This window comes from Antechinus flavipes, chromosome 2 (assembly GCF_016432865.1).
Source record: "Antechinus flavipes isolate AdamAnt ecotype Samford, QLD, Australia chromosome 2, AdamAnt_v2, whole genome shotgun sequence".
NCBI classification, from domain to species: domain Eukaryota; kingdom Metazoa; phylum Chordata; class Mammalia; order Dasyuromorphia; family Dasyuridae; genus Antechinus; species Antechinus flavipes.
This window is the reverse complement of record NC_067399.1, coordinates 360,038,546-360,054,921: the sequence shown is the minus strand read 5'-3', so window position 1 is coordinate 360,054,921 and position 16,376 is coordinate 360,038,546. Positions and strand designations below refer to the sequence as shown.

General features: G+C 36.8%; 1 protein-coding gene across 1 annotated transcript; it reads right to left on the bottom strand.

Annotated features, from left to right (window-relative positions):
- Nucleotides 1-1,359: 1,359 nt before the first annotated feature.
- On the bottom strand, nucleotides 1,360-16,163 carry CXCL14 (C-X-C motif chemokine ligand 14). The gene is made up of 4 exons (XM_051978146.1): nucleotides 15,888-16,163; nucleotides 15,293-15,398; nucleotides 7,033-7,146; nucleotides 1,360-2,530 (listed from the first exon to the last, which is right to left on the bottom strand). The coding sequence occupies exons 1-4, from the start codon at nucleotides 15,949-15,951 to the stop codon at nucleotides 2,515-2,517; spliced, it is 300 nt and encodes a 99-aa protein (XP_051834106.1). The 5' UTR covers nucleotides 15,952-16,163; the 3' UTR covers nucleotides 1,360-2,514.
- Nucleotides 16,164-16,376: the final 213 nt, after the last annotated feature.

Here is a 16,376-nt window from a genome sequence, read left to right as displayed (position 1 = left end):
ATTGGTAAAATGCTTGTGTTCACATCACTACTCAATGGAGTTCACAAGTATGGGAGATTCACAAAGTAAACTTTGTAACTTTGTGAATTCACATCTCCCTTAGGTGTGCCTCTAGAAGGAGGAGTCAATCTTTAGGAAATCATATATAAAGAGGCTCTTAGCTGCGGGTTAGTTACTTCAGGTTAGAGAGAATTCAGCTGAATTACATGGAGAGGGGAGCGTCAAGTCAGAAGAAGCTACCAGTCGAGAGTTCAGCTGAATTTAGATTGAGAGGGAAGCATCAAGTGAGTTCAGCCAGAAGCCCTCTCTCAGAGGCAAGACAGATTCAACTTGGAGCTGAATTGGAGGCTGGAGAAAGCAGAGGCAGAAGCAAAGGACAAAACTGCAAGAGCTCTTGGAACCAGGCAGAGAGATAGGCCTCTAAGCTAACCGGGCTATATTGGAGACAATAAAAGATCTGAACTTTTATCACCTGGCTGCATTTGGGGTAATTATTGATCTGAACTGATACTAAGGCTGCCTCCAGAAAACCTCTCCGAAAAACCTGCTTTCTCCCAGAGAGAACCATCATATTATATATTTTAAAGAAGAAAAAGAACACTACACATCACCATTGTATTTTAGCAAGTTTCAAAAAGTTTCTAACTGCTTTGCATGTAAAAGTTGGGATACTAAGATCTGAGCATTTAGAACACAGCAAATCTTTAGAAATCAACTAGACTATACTTTTGAAACCTAACTCTAATTTTAAAAGGGGAAACTGAGACCTAGAGAGAGGAATTGACTTTCCTAAGATCACATAAAGAATATGTTCTTGGGTTTGGATTTGAACCTTGGTCCAGACTCCAAATCTAATGTTTTCCCCTTTATTTCTTTCATAGTACATAGATAGGTCAAGTGCTAGTTTCCTACCAGTAGAAATTTTGCTATTAATAATGTTTTCAATTATTCCATGGATGCATATTTTTGCGGCATTATAGAACTCTAGCTTTACTCTCTTAATAGAACCTCCTGTCAGATACATTAAGCATTCAAAATATGGTAAATGTTTTGTCATTGTTTTATTGTGAATATGCAAAGGATCTATGATTTTTGTGGGTACAGGTAACTTATTGGCTGAGGATTTCCTCCATCAATAAATTATTTCCAAGACTTAGTAGATGTATTAAGAAGTTGATTGAATAACATAGTGGTTAAATAATTTGCCCCATGATCACACAGGTTTGTGAGATTTATCTCAGAGGTGGAATTTAAAGTATTCCCTATAATACACTGCTTGTTTGCAATTATAATAGCTCAAAGATGAAACAAATAAAAAACAACAAAAAACAGCAAAACCTCATTGTTCCACAATTGGGGTATGTTTTAAATATAGTTTATTACTTTTTCCTTTTTGTCTTAGAAAGAATATGAAAACTGCATGCAATTTCATAATTATTTCAGGTATTTAAATATCATATGATAACTTCATGATGTAATACATGATACTTAATGATACACAGTTTGTCTAGAGTATATTTACAAAGGGAAAGCTAGTTTTGTTACTTTATCTTTTAAAAAAGAGAGAAAATTGTACTATTAACCATGGAAGCATTACATTCACAATGACAGAGATTGTGTGTTTCTGGGGACATCACATTTTTTGTATGTATGTGTATTTGTGTGCTTAGGTGCATGTGTGTGTATATGTATGTGTATATACACACATATGTTTGTGTGTATATGTGTGTGTGTGTGTGTGTGTGTGTGTATGTTCCTTTGAATGATTTTTACGAAGAAAGCTAAAAAGCATATTGTTTTTGAAACATAAAATATGTGAGATTGGAGCAATGTACTTTTCATTTTCCCTTATGATGCGAGAATCCAGCATCTTCTTTAGAAGTAAATTTAGCTCAAGATTATTCTCCCCTACCCCCAATATGTGTAAAAATTAACTGGGAATTAAGCATGTTTCCATGGCAATCTGCTTTTACTTCAGCAAAGAACATATATAAGAGTGATGCGCATTCAGTTCTGCTAGCTGTGTGGACCCATATTGTATAGAAACACAACACATTATCATGTCAGGGTCCATTGAAAGCTGTGTGGATTTTCCTCTCTGTGTAAAGTCACTATGGAATCAGAAGTGGAAATCTTCCCAGGGCTACAAATAACTGAACACTACTATGGGATACTACCACACATTATTTGTTCAGCTAATGAGCTTATAAAGCTCAGTTGCAATAATAATGATGGATGAATGAATACAAAAAGGCATTTAAAAATGAAAAGCATGAATTTTCCCAAATTCAGTATAAAGCAGACAGTTGTGAGCTCTGAAATGCAAGAGATGGTTAGGACACTTGGAAGCCTTTTGCAAACAGCTATAAAATGCAAAAACTGACCCTTGATAAAAAGTGCTTTTGTAACAATATATTATTTGTGTCACACGTCTGTGAGAAAGAAAGGTTTTTCTGCAGAGTCCTTTGTTCAAGTCTTCCAAAAATTTGACTTTTTTATTAGGATTCTCTTGTCTTACTCTTCATAGACCCTGGAAAGGAAAATGAAGTATAAGTCTTTTAATGCACTGACTATGACCATTGGATGGAGTATGGCAAAGCTTCATGAGTCCCCAAGACATCCTCTCCAGTACAAGATAGTGACAAATGCATTTTCAGGAGTGGGTTCTTTCCCTTTTTCCCAAGTGTTCAAATACTAAATCTACTCGCCAGTGTCTTAGGTATGGCTGTAAAGGCTTGCTGTTTTAACAAACATGCTAGAACTTGGATCTGGAAGGGACCTTTGAAAGTACCTAGCACAGTCTTAGCACAACTAGGCATTTAATAAATGCTTAAGAGCTGAGCAGTTAATTTATTAATTTAATTTGTTATTATTAATTTTATTTTAATTTATTATTCTTATAGGTTATCCAATTCAATTGTCCCCTCTTCTATTTTACAGAACAGGAAGCTGAGGTCTAGAAAGAGAAAAGGACTTCTCTAAATGAATACTGTCCTTTTCAAGGTAGACCTCTTAGGAACCTATGCACATATAACACATTTTTAATGGTATTACAGAAAACTTACTGCTAAGGCTCAAGGATCAAAGAACTATCATCCCTGGTGACACATTTTTAAAATTTAATTCATGAGGTAAACTTTCCTCTTCTGAGAGGAAACTGGATTATTGGAAGGAGACAAGTTGCATGAATAAGATGTGTGAAGGACCTGGGAACAGTCGTTTTAATCACAGATAAGATGGGTCTCACTCCATTACTAAGGCAGGGCAATTGGGGCTGTGCCATGGCATCACTAAATAAAAGGGATACAATTTTAACACACAAACTGTTTTACAAACTATTGAATTTAAAACCTCATTAAGGAGACTAATTCATTCAAAGAGGAGCTCCCATAACAGATAGGCATTTTAGTAATGACCATCAACTCCCACTCAAATGAATTTTTCTTAATTACTGGTTTGACCCAAGAGATCTTGCTTCAGGATCAGAATTTTGAACTATAGCATTAGTAGACCTATAGAGAGGCGCTTATAGTAGGAAATAGGCTCCAGAACCAATTCCTAGAGAGGAATTGATATGTGGCCTAAGTAGTGACAGTACCACAGAAATAATCATGCTTTCTTCCATGGAGATGAAAGTGACAACACTCATATGGAGGGCTGAATTCACTCATTTACTAGAGATTCGAGCACATGAATTTAGAATAATCTAGAACAAGAATAATCTGGGACCCAAAAGAGATATGCTTTCTTCCATAGCTATAAATAGTTGCTGGTAGAGAAGCAAAATGAGGTGAAATGAGGTGTAGAAATTTACAGAAATCCCAGAATTATTAATAGTATAGATAAATATCATTTGTAAGGAGAAAAAGTGCCGCCATCCCTGAGAGTCATTTTTTTAAAGATTTTAAGAAATTTAGAAAAAGCATTTAGAAATTTGTAAAAATTTATAACAAGGCAGATTTGATGACAAGGAAATATTTAAGTAAAAATAATTTTAGTATTCAAATCATCTGTCTGGAAAGCTTTATTGCTCTATTTTGGAATATTTTGAATTTTTTTTTTCTTTTCCTTCTAATGAAGTGTTCTGCTTAATGGAAAAAGATAGACAATAGAGAAAGGACACACACAGATAGGGGAGAGTGAGAGTGAGAGAGAGAGAGAGAGAGAGAGAGAGAGAGAGAAAGAGAGAGAGAGAGAGAGTAGAAAGGAGATGTAGCAAATACCCATTGAAAGTATTTTAGAAGTTCTAGGTTTCAGTTGTTTTTCTGTAGGGAGGAAGGAAGGAAAAAAACAACACAATCATTTATTAAGCATCTATTATATGCCAGGCACCATGCTGAACTCTTTCACAATTATTATCTCATTTGATCCTCTCAACCACACTGGAAGATAGGTGTTAACTTGTCCTCATTTTACAGTTGAGGAAACTGAGGTAAAGGGAAGTTAAATGAACTCATCTATTGGCAGTTGGTAAGTGTCTGAATGTGGATTTGAACTCAGATATTCCTGATCACACATTTAGGTATCTGTTCCCTTAAAATTTGGTATGTATGTACATAATACACATATTTATATAACAAACATACATTATGTGCATAAATATGTACCTATATATGCATTTATGCATATGTGTATTACTACACACATTTATTCATATGTATCCAGATTATTTGTATCCTTATTGACCTCACTGGATCACATGATTGCATTGATTATATACTTAAAACTGGAAAGAATGATAGTCCAACTCTCCCATTTTACTGCTGAGGAAACTGAGGTCCCAAGAAATCATGGACATTATGGCAAGTAAAGTAGTAAGTCACAGGATTGGAATTTGAACCAAAGTCTCTGACTTTGAATCCAGTAGTCATTCTATGGCACCATACTGTGTAAAGGAAATGACTAATTGCTTTAAATATTGAATTCTTATCTTGGTGAATAGCTCTTAAACTCTATTCTAATGTATTGATTTTGTAAGGACTCAGTCTTCAGTCAATCAAATCTTCAAGTATTTCTGGGTGCCTATCACATCATCATCTTCTTTACTATTTTGGTCCCAGTTGACACATTGGAAGTTTGGAGGCAGCACAATGTTATGGAGAAAGTCCCAGAGTGTCACAGACCTGGCTTCTAATTCCCTCCATCAACTAGCTTCCCCTTTTGTAAAATAAAGGAGTCAAATTAATGGACTGCACGTCCTAGGTAATTTAACAATTGAATTGAATTGAATAAGTGAGATGTTTGAGAGCCAGCATGGTCTAGTTGGCCATCAGAATCAGAAAGACCTGGGCTTAAGCACCCCTTCTGATAAAAATACTGGTTGTGCAATCTTGGGGGAGAATCAGTGAACTTCTCAATTTTCCCAAGTAATCTCACACTTTAAGTTGCTGTCATTTTTGAAGAGTTCACTATTCATGTCATTCATCTAGAATTACCTCTATCAATGTTATCACAACTCTTCATACCCCCTCCTTCTCCCATTGAAATCTTTGGCTTAACCAGGTAGGAGGAAAGAATAAAGGGAGAAAGTTTTACTGAAGGCTTCAGAGTAATCAGAAACATTCTCAGTAGTCCCTGCAGGTGACAGAAAGGCTAAGTTTTTTGTGAGAATTAGGAGGAACAAACCATTTTCAAGCTTTCTGCTGGCTTAGGTATGGAAAAGCCCAGGAAAGAAAGCTTTATTTTCCTCAGATTTTCAGAAAATAAATTGTCAGTATTTGTTATTTTGAGCTAATGCAGACTGTGCAATTTTGAGGAAGAATATGTAGGCCCAGGTATTGGCACCATGCTCAAGACTCTGTCTTTGAGAATGACCTTCTGAGTATAATAAGAGTACTCCAGCAGTCAGTCCCTTAGAATTTATTCTAAGAATAAGCCTCAGGCCTCTGGACTCCTTTTGCAGGTGGGGGCAAAATTGAGCATCAAGTGTTCCACTGGGGCAGTTTCATGCAGGTGGCCAGTATAAAGGGATCCAATATGCAAAGAAAAATTTGTTTCACATGTGTCTAATATACCTCTTTTCCTCTTCCTTTCTGCCTCCTAACTCCAGAGTGGCTTCTGCCATAGGTGAAGTAGATTCATGTGAGATGACTTGTGCTTAAGTGCTAAAAAAAAGACACTTAACCCTTTTGTCTTAGTTTCCTCATTTGCAAAATGGAATACCAATACTTATAACATGTACTTCAAAGGGTATTGTGAGGCTCAATTAGAACAATGTGCATACAGTTCTTTGTAATCCTTAAGTGCTACATACATGTCAGTTATCTACTACCACCATGAGCAATAGCATTATTGTCACTTCTGATTTCTGAAATTCCAACTTTACAATTTATAGAATATAGACTGTTAGAATTAGAAAGCATCTGGTATCTATTGAGTAAAAATACTTTACCGTGGCATTTAAGATTCTAGATAATCTAGCATCACCTTATCTTTTCAGCCTTATTTCATATTATTCTCATCTACATACTCTATTCCAATTAAACTGGATCTCAATTTTAATTTTCCAGTTTCTGTGCATTCATTCTATTTCTTATACTTGAATGTACTGTTCTTTTTTTGTCTGTTAGATCTGAATTAAGTCACTTAACTGCTGTGAACTTCAATTTTCTCATCTATAAAATGAGGAAAAGAATAGTAAATTACTCTAAGAGTTGCTATGAGGATCAAATGTAATAATATATCTAAAATACAATATGGAGGTTAAATTACTCTATATAAATATAAACTATTGTTATTTCCTATGAATCCTTTAAAGAACAACTCAAATGCTACTTCCTTTAGTGAAAACCTTTCTCTTTAGACTTTACATAGCTTTTTATCCTTTAACTGTCTAATGCACTTATTTGTGTAATTTTGTTTAGAGACACCATTATATCTTTTCCAGAATCTAGCCTAGTGGTGGTTTTAAAAATATTCCATTGAATGAATGAATCATTTAGCCCAATTTCCTCCTTTTACAGATGTGGAAAGTAAGGTTCACCCATGGTCTCTGAGCTACTTCCCCTACACAGCGTTCCTACTAAAACTCACCTGCGTTTTTCATTCCATGCATTGTACCACTTGATGAATCTCTTTGTGCTCTGGAGTTTGGGATGTAGGCAGTGTTCTTGTCCCCGGTACCGTGACATACTCTTGGTAGTGATGCTGTAATAGAATTTGGAAAATCAGTCTGTTTGAGAAATTAGTCCTTTCCACTCCCCCTCAGCACCTGCCTAAGGAAGGTAAGGTCAGCCTTTGGGAAATGCTGAATAATCAAAGTTCATTCATTAGAATGCACAAGGAGACTACTAGATATTGTTTTGCCTTAAAGTGGAGCAGGAGGGGAAATAGGCAAAGAATTTTAGTAGGGAGGAGGAAGGCAGGATAGATTCAAACTTTATTTTCTAGTACAGTAAGGGGCATGTGGGAACAGCAAATACATGTAGTTCTGCTCTCTATCTCCGAGACCTTAAAAAGTTTCTGTGAGATCTACAATTGTTTTGTGAGCCATTTTGAGTGTAGAATTTTTATTTCACCTTGCAGAAAGTATATATTTAATGTGGAATAGTCTACTGCTGGATGAACTGATTTTCTGATTAGCTTTGTGTCAGCAGGATTTCAGCTATAAATTTAGGGTTCAGCTATAACTTATAAATGTCACAAAGTCTCAATGGAATCAGGCTGTAGTATGAGCAAGCTCTGCACCTGATTGGATAACCTCTCTCCCCGATCCCCTTTGTGCTCTTCTTTCCAGAAGCCCGTTGCCTGTAGCAACTGTTCACAGCAGTTTAGTGACTTAATTTAGATCTAACAGACAAAAAAAAGGACAGTACATTCAAGTATAAGAAATAGAATGAATGCACAGAAACTAGAAACTTTTCTTGAAGGAAAGTTTTTAGACAAATCACTTGAAGAGACCTAATAGTCTCTAATCCAAGATGACATTAGATAATACTCCTTGTGGTCTTCTCCCTCTAACTCCCTATCTTCCCCCATCCAGATATTCTTGTATACTCCACTCTCTTCCCCTTTCAACATTTACAATATTTTACTTGGTACCTTATGAAAGGCCTAGGGAAAGTTATAAAAACTAAGTAATGATGAGGTTGGGTAGAAATTTTTGTAGGAGCCCAGACTATTTTTCTCTAACAGAATGAGAGTTTACTAGTTACCTGGTAAAACTGTAACATTACATGGCTCTAGGTCCTAAAAAGAATTTCTATTTTTTACAATGATAAGCAGTAAAGAACTAGGTCACATACAATTTAAAGGGATGACCCTCAAGGAAATCCAGTAGTGTATGAAAATTCAATTTAGTAGAAGAGAAAAGACTAAGAAATTATGTACATTAAAAAAAGACTTTTTGCTCCTTTAGAAAGTTCTTACTGGGAACCCCAGTATTTATGAAGCAAGGAGCACCTTGAAACATTTTAGAGCTCATTTTATAGAAATTAATTTACCCATTTTTTTTTTAGCATTGCCTCTTTTGAAATGGACGAATGTCTGCATTAAGAGGTGAAAATGCAGCAGAAATCATCATATTCTTTAGCTTTATTGAATAAATCCAACAAATTATCTTGCCTAGGCTTCTGCTTTAGCTGGGAGTCCTGAAGGAAGGTTCTCTTAAATGGTGGGTTCATGACCAGAAACCAAAACACCATTGTCTAGAATTGTGATAACTACCTTGTACTTTGTTTTTTGAAGCTCAGAGTCAAACTGTACTTTCTGAGAAGATCTTGGGGTTTATATTTGTCTAATTAAACAATGATGTTCTTTTAGTGTTTAATGATAACTAGTAACATTTCAAACTCTCCATCTGCTAATAGAGGATAAGGAACAGTTGCTACAAACTGCTCATTGCTTTCTCTTGAGAAGAAGCATTCATGTAGTACCATTTAATGAGTAGCCAAGACATTAAGTCTAACTTCCCTCATTTTACAGCCTAGGAAACTGAGGCTGAATGATTAAGTGATTTGTGGAGGCAAAATCACAGTGTCTGAGGCAGGCTTTTCCTCAAGTCTCCAGTCTCCAAGACTCTCCCTCTAACCATTGTGCTATATATAGCTAATGCAGACTTAGAGATCCATATTATAGACTTGGATGAAATTCTAGGGGAGGTTTGTACTGGCATTGCAACTTGCCCACCTGCTAACTGAGTGACATCACTTTACTTCAGTTTTTGCATCATTAAAATAGGAATAAAATTAGTTTCTGGGATACCTACTTTACTAGATTGTTGTGAGCATAAAATCATACACACACATATCATCCACACAAATGTTTGAATAGACAAATAGACAAAAGTGTATGCTTATATATGTATTGGCATCACTATGCAGATATAAATAGATATTTATAGGTGTGTATATGTTTAATATAAGAGGTAGCAGGGGTGTAGTGGATGGAAAGCTGGCTTTGGAATCAGGAAGACTTGTGTTCAAATACAATTTCAGAAATATACTTCTATGTGACCCTGGGCAAGTTACTTAAATTCTCAGTGCCCTAAGCATTTTAGTTGCAGAGAAAGTACCAACCTATGTTAATGGAAAGAATTATTAATATTTGAATAGATAATAAGTATGAGGCATTGCTTCCTTTATTTTCACATTATCACTCTGTATCACTGTAATATTTTACCACATAAAACTGGGTATTTTAGAAGTCAGTGTGAAGGTAAATAAGCATGTTTACCAGAATATTTGACATGAAATCAAAATTTTTTTAATGGATTCTGGGAGTTACTTTAGGAGGGAAGATCAATTCTAATGCATAAGTTCCTTGAGGACAGGGATTTTTTTTTGTCCTTATATACACAGTACCTAGCACACTATTTGGTATTTAGTACAAATCTGAATATGGTTATTTAATTGAATGGAAAAGATTTCAGCAGTTAGAAAACTCTTCTTTTTTTTTCAGATTAGAATTCATGCATTATTCTTTGGGTTGGTTATGCAGGTAGCAGAACTAATAAGTTTCTTAGGCTAGGGTTAGCAGGAAGAAAGGAGATACAGATCATAAGCTTCTATGAGAAGACAGAATTAGACAGGACGTTAGATATCATCCATTCCAATTCCCTAATTATACAGATGAGAAGACTGAGGTCTAGAGAGGCAATGATATTTCTCTAATTTACAAAGTTAGCCAATGTCAAAGCTAGGATTTGAACCTACATCTGGTGACTCAGATATTGTGCTCCTATTATATCATAGAGATAATTTTTTTGTTTATATCTATAGAGCTCAGCTTCAAGGTTGTTGCTTAAACTAATTCTCACTGACCTTGGAACTCATCTACAAGAATTAGGATCCTGAAACACAAAATAAGGTCTTTTGAGATCCCGACCATTTCAAAGTAGTGGTAGAAATAAGAGCTAGATACAGTGCCATAGTGATACTTTCTGCCACCATGTCTAACAATTAAATATTTATTGAACATTTGCTAGTGCTCTTGCATTGGGCTCAAAGTTTAGGGGATAGAGAGAAATACAATGGAAGATATCTGCCCTCAGCAGCCTGGGGCAATCAGACAGACTGACATGAAGCAGCAATGGACTATCCAAGGCAGAACATGGTAAATGATATTAGAGAAATAGTGCTATAAGAACGAGGGATCATGTGGATTGTGGAGATCAGGAAAGTCTTAGCAGGATTTGGAGTCAGGACACCTAGATTTGAATCCCAGCTCTTATACTTAGTCACTATGTGATCCTGGGCAAGTCTGGATTTCTCTTCTGTGAAGTAAAGGATTGCTAAGGTTTAAAGTGGTAGCCAGGTGGAACAATGGATAGAACAGCAGGCCTGGGATCAGGAAGACCTAAATTAAAATCTGGTATCAAATATTTAGTAGCTGTGTGACTCTGGGCAAGTCACTTAAACCTGTTTGACTCAGTTTTCTCATATGTAAAATGACCTGGACAAGGAAATGGCAAACCACTCTAGTATCTTTGCCAAGAAAATCTCAAATAGAGACATGAAAAATGAGAACCAATTGAAATGATTGAACACTAATAGCAACAACAAAGACCAAAGGTCTAGTCCCAAATTCAGTGATCTTAACTTGATTCCAGATAAGAGGGAACAACATAAACAAAGGGAATAAACAAGCATGAGTTCTGTCTAGGGGACAGTGATCAGACTATGCCAGTTGGGATAAAGGGTTTATGTAAAGGAATGTGAGGAGACAAAGTTGGTTCAATAGATGAAGGATCAGTAGTAGTAACAAAGGGATAGACTCCAACAACTTGTATAGACACAAATAAATATAAATGTTGAGTCCTCTTACTGAAATAAAAGCCGTTCTAGATTATTTCATTTATTTTGTTGAGAATTTCAATATTCATAAGCAAATTGATTTCTTGTTAACTTATTTATATTCTCTAGTTGTTTCTTCTGTGTTTATCTTGCATCCCCATCCAAAGCACACACTCTGGGGGTAGGGACATGGATTTTTAAAAATTTTATTCCTTTTTTGACACTGTTTTTTTGGTAGTCAAAGACTCTAATAAGGAAGTATTTCTTTCATCTGAGTTAGCCTTATCTTTTCTCTGATTTTTTTTTTTTTTTTTTTTTGGTAGGCAGAGACCATGAGACAGGCCTGGACTTTAAGCTAGATGATTTGGGTTTAAGTAAGGATAGAGCTGGATAGGATTTAGAACAGAAAGGACAGTAGAAATCACATCCACATCCATCATTTTTTTCATGGAAACTGAAGCCTGGGGAGTGATTGGTTCAAGGTCACCAGCTAGTAAATAGCAGAATTTGGATTCAAGGTCCTGTGATTCCATATCCAGAAATCTTTGCATTCTAGCATGCTATCCTAGCTGTGATTCTGAGGCTATTTTCTTAGGTTTTCTAAGGGACATCTGTAAAATTAGGGGGTTGGATAAAATGAACTCTAAATTCTGGAATTCTGCAATTCTGTAATTTCTTTTACTATTCACAATGACTAGTGCTGCATCAGGTACCCAGAAATAAATACTTTTTGCATTTCTTTTTTGGTCCATAATTCTAGAAATGAAGCTGTTCTTGGGATTCCTATATCCTTGCTGCCTCTTTCCAAATATTAGTTGGAAAAGCAACTTAGTACACTAGAATCTAGACTTGAATTAGAGGATCTAAATTTTGAATACTACCAGGCAAGTGGTTTTACTTCTTTGAGACTGTTTCCTCATGTGCAACAATAACAAATTTGCACTATTCTCATCAAGGACTTGTGAGGAAGTTTTCAAAAGTTTCAACTTCAAAGAGCTGTTGGTGGCTTTAATTATATGACTGTGATAGGACTTTAAGAGAGGCTGTTGTCAAACAAGTAATTGTCCTCAAATTGGTCCTAGATTTAAGACAGATCCACAATCAATTCATCACTGGCCTTTTCTTAAAACCTTTCCATAATGGCCAAGCTTGAGGTTCATCAACTTTGGAAGACCCAAGATCACCTCTAGATCAAAATCAAGGCTTTCAATCATGAACATTTGCGACCTTCACAAGGTCTGAAATCTGGTGGGTTTGTAAGAATTCAATTCTCTCTAAAAGAAATGTTTTTGTAAAATAATTCCCTTTCAGATTTGGGAAACTATCCCCAAGAGTGATCTGGAATGGTATAGTAGACTAGCACTTGGTTCTCATAGCCTTTCCAAAAGGGTTCTGGTTTTGTTTCAAAAGGCCACAACTTAGCATCAACCATCCTACAAGGCTCTAGACTCCTCTTTGATGTAAAGTGTACTTAGCTCATATCCTTCCCTGAATCTCTTCGAGGTGCAATGAGGTATATGAAAATCAGCTTGCTGTCAGTGTAAATGGAAAGTCTGGTTACTTAAAGTTTTTGACGCACTCAGGCTTAGCCAGAAAACTTCTTTGTTTTTGAAAATATCTCTAGAATTTACTAAATCTCTTGTCTATATAAATAAAGTCTATTGAATTTAATTTTTTGTTTAAAATTGCCACTTTTATTTTTTCTGGGCTGCAGAGTTACTATTCCAATCAATGGTAATTTCTGCCAAGGTTATCATTAGAAATTTGATTTTTAAAAGTATTTCTTAATATAATCTTATGCTGAATTTTCATTTGAAAGAAGAATATAGGAAAATACAGCAAAATGACCTGGGGTCATCTCATCTCCCTCCACAACCCAGTTCATTCACTCATTTCTTAATTAATTCATCAAATGTTTATTTAGGGACTACTTTGAGCAAAGCATTATTAATTGAGGGTTCTTTTAAACTGAGATTCTATTGCATCTAATACTCCAACTTTTAGCCTCTGAAGTATAGTTGAAAACATAAATATGGTCTTTGGAAAAATGTTGACTCTGGGAATCAAGTAAACTAACTTTTTCATTGGAAAGGAAGCAGGACTTAGAAGACTCTACCTTAAGTCAAATCCTTGATTTTTAATTTTATGCTCTCAGATTTGAAGAAAGGAAGGTTTTGTGTGGTTTCTCTTTTCCTCCAAGCTATTTATTTCTTTACTTGCAAGACAAAATCCAGTTAGGAACTTTTCTGGAAATCTTCTTTGGTTGGTATAGGTGTAAAGAGAAGAGGGGTAGGGGTAACTAGAAACAATCTAAGCAGGACAATTTTTTGAGTTTTCCTTAAACTTACCAATACATTTCTAGCCCCAGGTTGTGAATATTGACTGTAATTATTTCAGAACCCCTTTGGGGCCCATCAGGGACCTGGCTGAGCTGGACAATGTCTATCGAGGCTGGGAATAAAATAGGACCTGTTTCTGGGGTGAAAAAAGGGGTGACTGATTAGTGACAAATATTTGAGTTCTACTTTGCCAAGGACTCCCTTCTTGGCCAAGAGTTGACTAAAGGGGAAATAGTTGTTTTGGCCCCAAGTGGTTAATTTGAAAAAAAAAGAGCAAGGAAACTCTGTGTTCTTTCAGTCTGCCCCAGTTTTTAAAATATTTTCAGCATTCCCAACATGCACAGAGACAGCTCTATCGAATGTTATCCTGGGCAAGGGATTTTGCCACAGGAGCTAAAGATGCATTCTTTAGGAAAGTACATATTTTGCAGCTGATTATTAGGAACCATTCTAAAAGTAAATTTGAATCAGTTATAGAAAATTGAATTCCTCTAAACACATTTTCTGATATTAAAAAAGTCTCTGTGAAGAATGGGAGGACTTACATAATTAAATGAAAAGTGAACTAAGCAGAATCAGAAAAACAATATATATAATGGTTTTAACAATGGAAAAGGGGCTGGTGGCACTGGTGGTAGAAAGAGCAATCAAAAGTATCCTATGAAACTAATTGCCATGAAATTCTAAAAATCAAGCTCTGTCTCAAAGAATAGACTTTGGGGACTGACTAAAGCTGTGCAATATTGAGTAAACTGTCAGATTCCGTTGCTAAATTGGATAGTTTTGCTAAACTGCTTGCTCTTTCTCTTTTCCTCCTCCTCCTCCTCCTCCTCCTCCTCCTCCTCCTCCTCCTCTCCTCCTCCTCCTCCTCCTCCTCTCCTCCTCCTCCTCCTCCTCCTCCTCCTCCTCCTCTCCTCCTCCTCCTCCTCCTCCTCCTCCTCCTCCTCCTCTTCTTCTTCTTCTTCTTCTTCTTCTTCTTCTTCTTCTTCTTCTTCTTCTTCTTCTTCTTCTTCTTCTTCTTCTTCTTCTTCTTTTTCTTCTCCTCCTCCTCCTCCTCCTCCTCCTCTCTCTGACTTTCTGTCTCTAACACTCTCTCTCTTTGTCTGTTTCTCTTTGTCTTTCTGTCTGTCTTTCCCTTTTTCTCTCCCTCTCCCTCTCTCCTTTTTTGTTAAAAGAAATGATGCTCTGGGGAGAGGAGGGAAAATGATGTGTTTGCCATTGAAGGTGATATAAAGACAAGAATATCAATTTAAAAAAATGCACAGAGTAAATGAGAGCCTAAGTATGAATTGTCACACACACACACACACACACACACACACACACACACACACACAAATTTTCATTCCAATAGATTCCAATATAGAACCTATTATTGGCTTCAAAAAAGATAAACTTGTTAAACTTTTTATTGGGAACTTGTGTGTGAGATTTTCTCTACCTAGCGACCAAATTGTTAATCTTTTTATCTTTCGATGTCCCATCCTATCTCCAGAAATATTGTCATTATTGTGGATCCCTTACAAAATGCAGTTTCTTTTAGCCTGGTGTTGTAGCTCGTTTGAAATGCTGGTGCTTAACACACTTGCCTACAGTTTGTGCTTGGACAAGAATGAAAAGGCATGAAAACACGCTCTTACAGCGATTCCAGACACACATTGAGCTTGGACATTGGGTTAGATAGAAATGAGGACAAGATAAAGTTGCAAAGGTGAGACTCACATAACCATTTTCTCTTCACAGTGAGGGTACTTTGGTTTCATTTCCAGCTTCTTGACATCACTATATCTTATCTTTGGTCCTTTCCTTGAACATTTGCATTTTGACCCTGCAAGAAATTGCTTTATAAATGTGAAATTCCTTACCTAAAGGCTTTTATTAGAATTTGCAAGGAAAAGAATGAACATAGATTAGCCCACCTCCCTCCATGATCCCCTTTTTCTTTTCCTTTTCCCCCCAGAATCACAGTCCAGCTACCTCTGGAGCTCGTGAGAAGTTAAGATGCAAAATCTGGCCAAAGTCACCCTTCAGAAACCAACATTTAAATAATCTGAAATTCATATACTTATTATATAAGTATATATACTTATTTCAAGGAAGTATGTGTGGGGTAGTTTATCAGGGCACACTGAATGTCCCTCCTCCTCCACCGCCCTCCCCCTCCCCCAACTCAAACCCAGTTTCTTCCAAACTCTCTCTCTAAAAGCTCAGAGGTCAGCCAGGACTCCAGGACGTGTGTGTGTGTGTGTGTGTGTGTGTGTGTGTGTGTGTGTGTGTGACCCAAACTAGGGGTCTTGAAGCTCGCTTTCAGACTCACCCTCCACCCCGACGCAGCAGAACACGAGGAGCAGCAGGAGCAGTAGTCCTGTCAAGAGCTTCATGGCCGGAGCTCAGGTGTCTTTAGGGAGCTGGGAAAATCTCTCTGCCCACTAGGCTTCCTTGCAGTCTCCTGCTCCGGAGCGCTCTGCCTGTCAGTCAGTTTTGTAGAGTTGCAGGTCTCTTGTGCTCTAGCGCTCTAAGTCAGTTTCAGCTTCTGCGTATCTGCTCCGTGTACTTTCGCTTGCTCTCAGATCTTCAGAACTCTGCTCTCCTCCTCTTTTAAAACAGCTCCCGCTGCCCTCACAGCGAACTCATTAATATGCAGAACCACTCTGACTCACAGCAATTTCTCAACATGGTTTGGGGGGGGGGGGGGTAGAGAAGAGGGAGGGGACCTTCCCAGTCCTATCTGATCACACAGATTGCTTGGGTCCAGAAGACAAATAGCCCCCGAATCATCTAAATTTTGTCACCTTTTTTCTTTTTG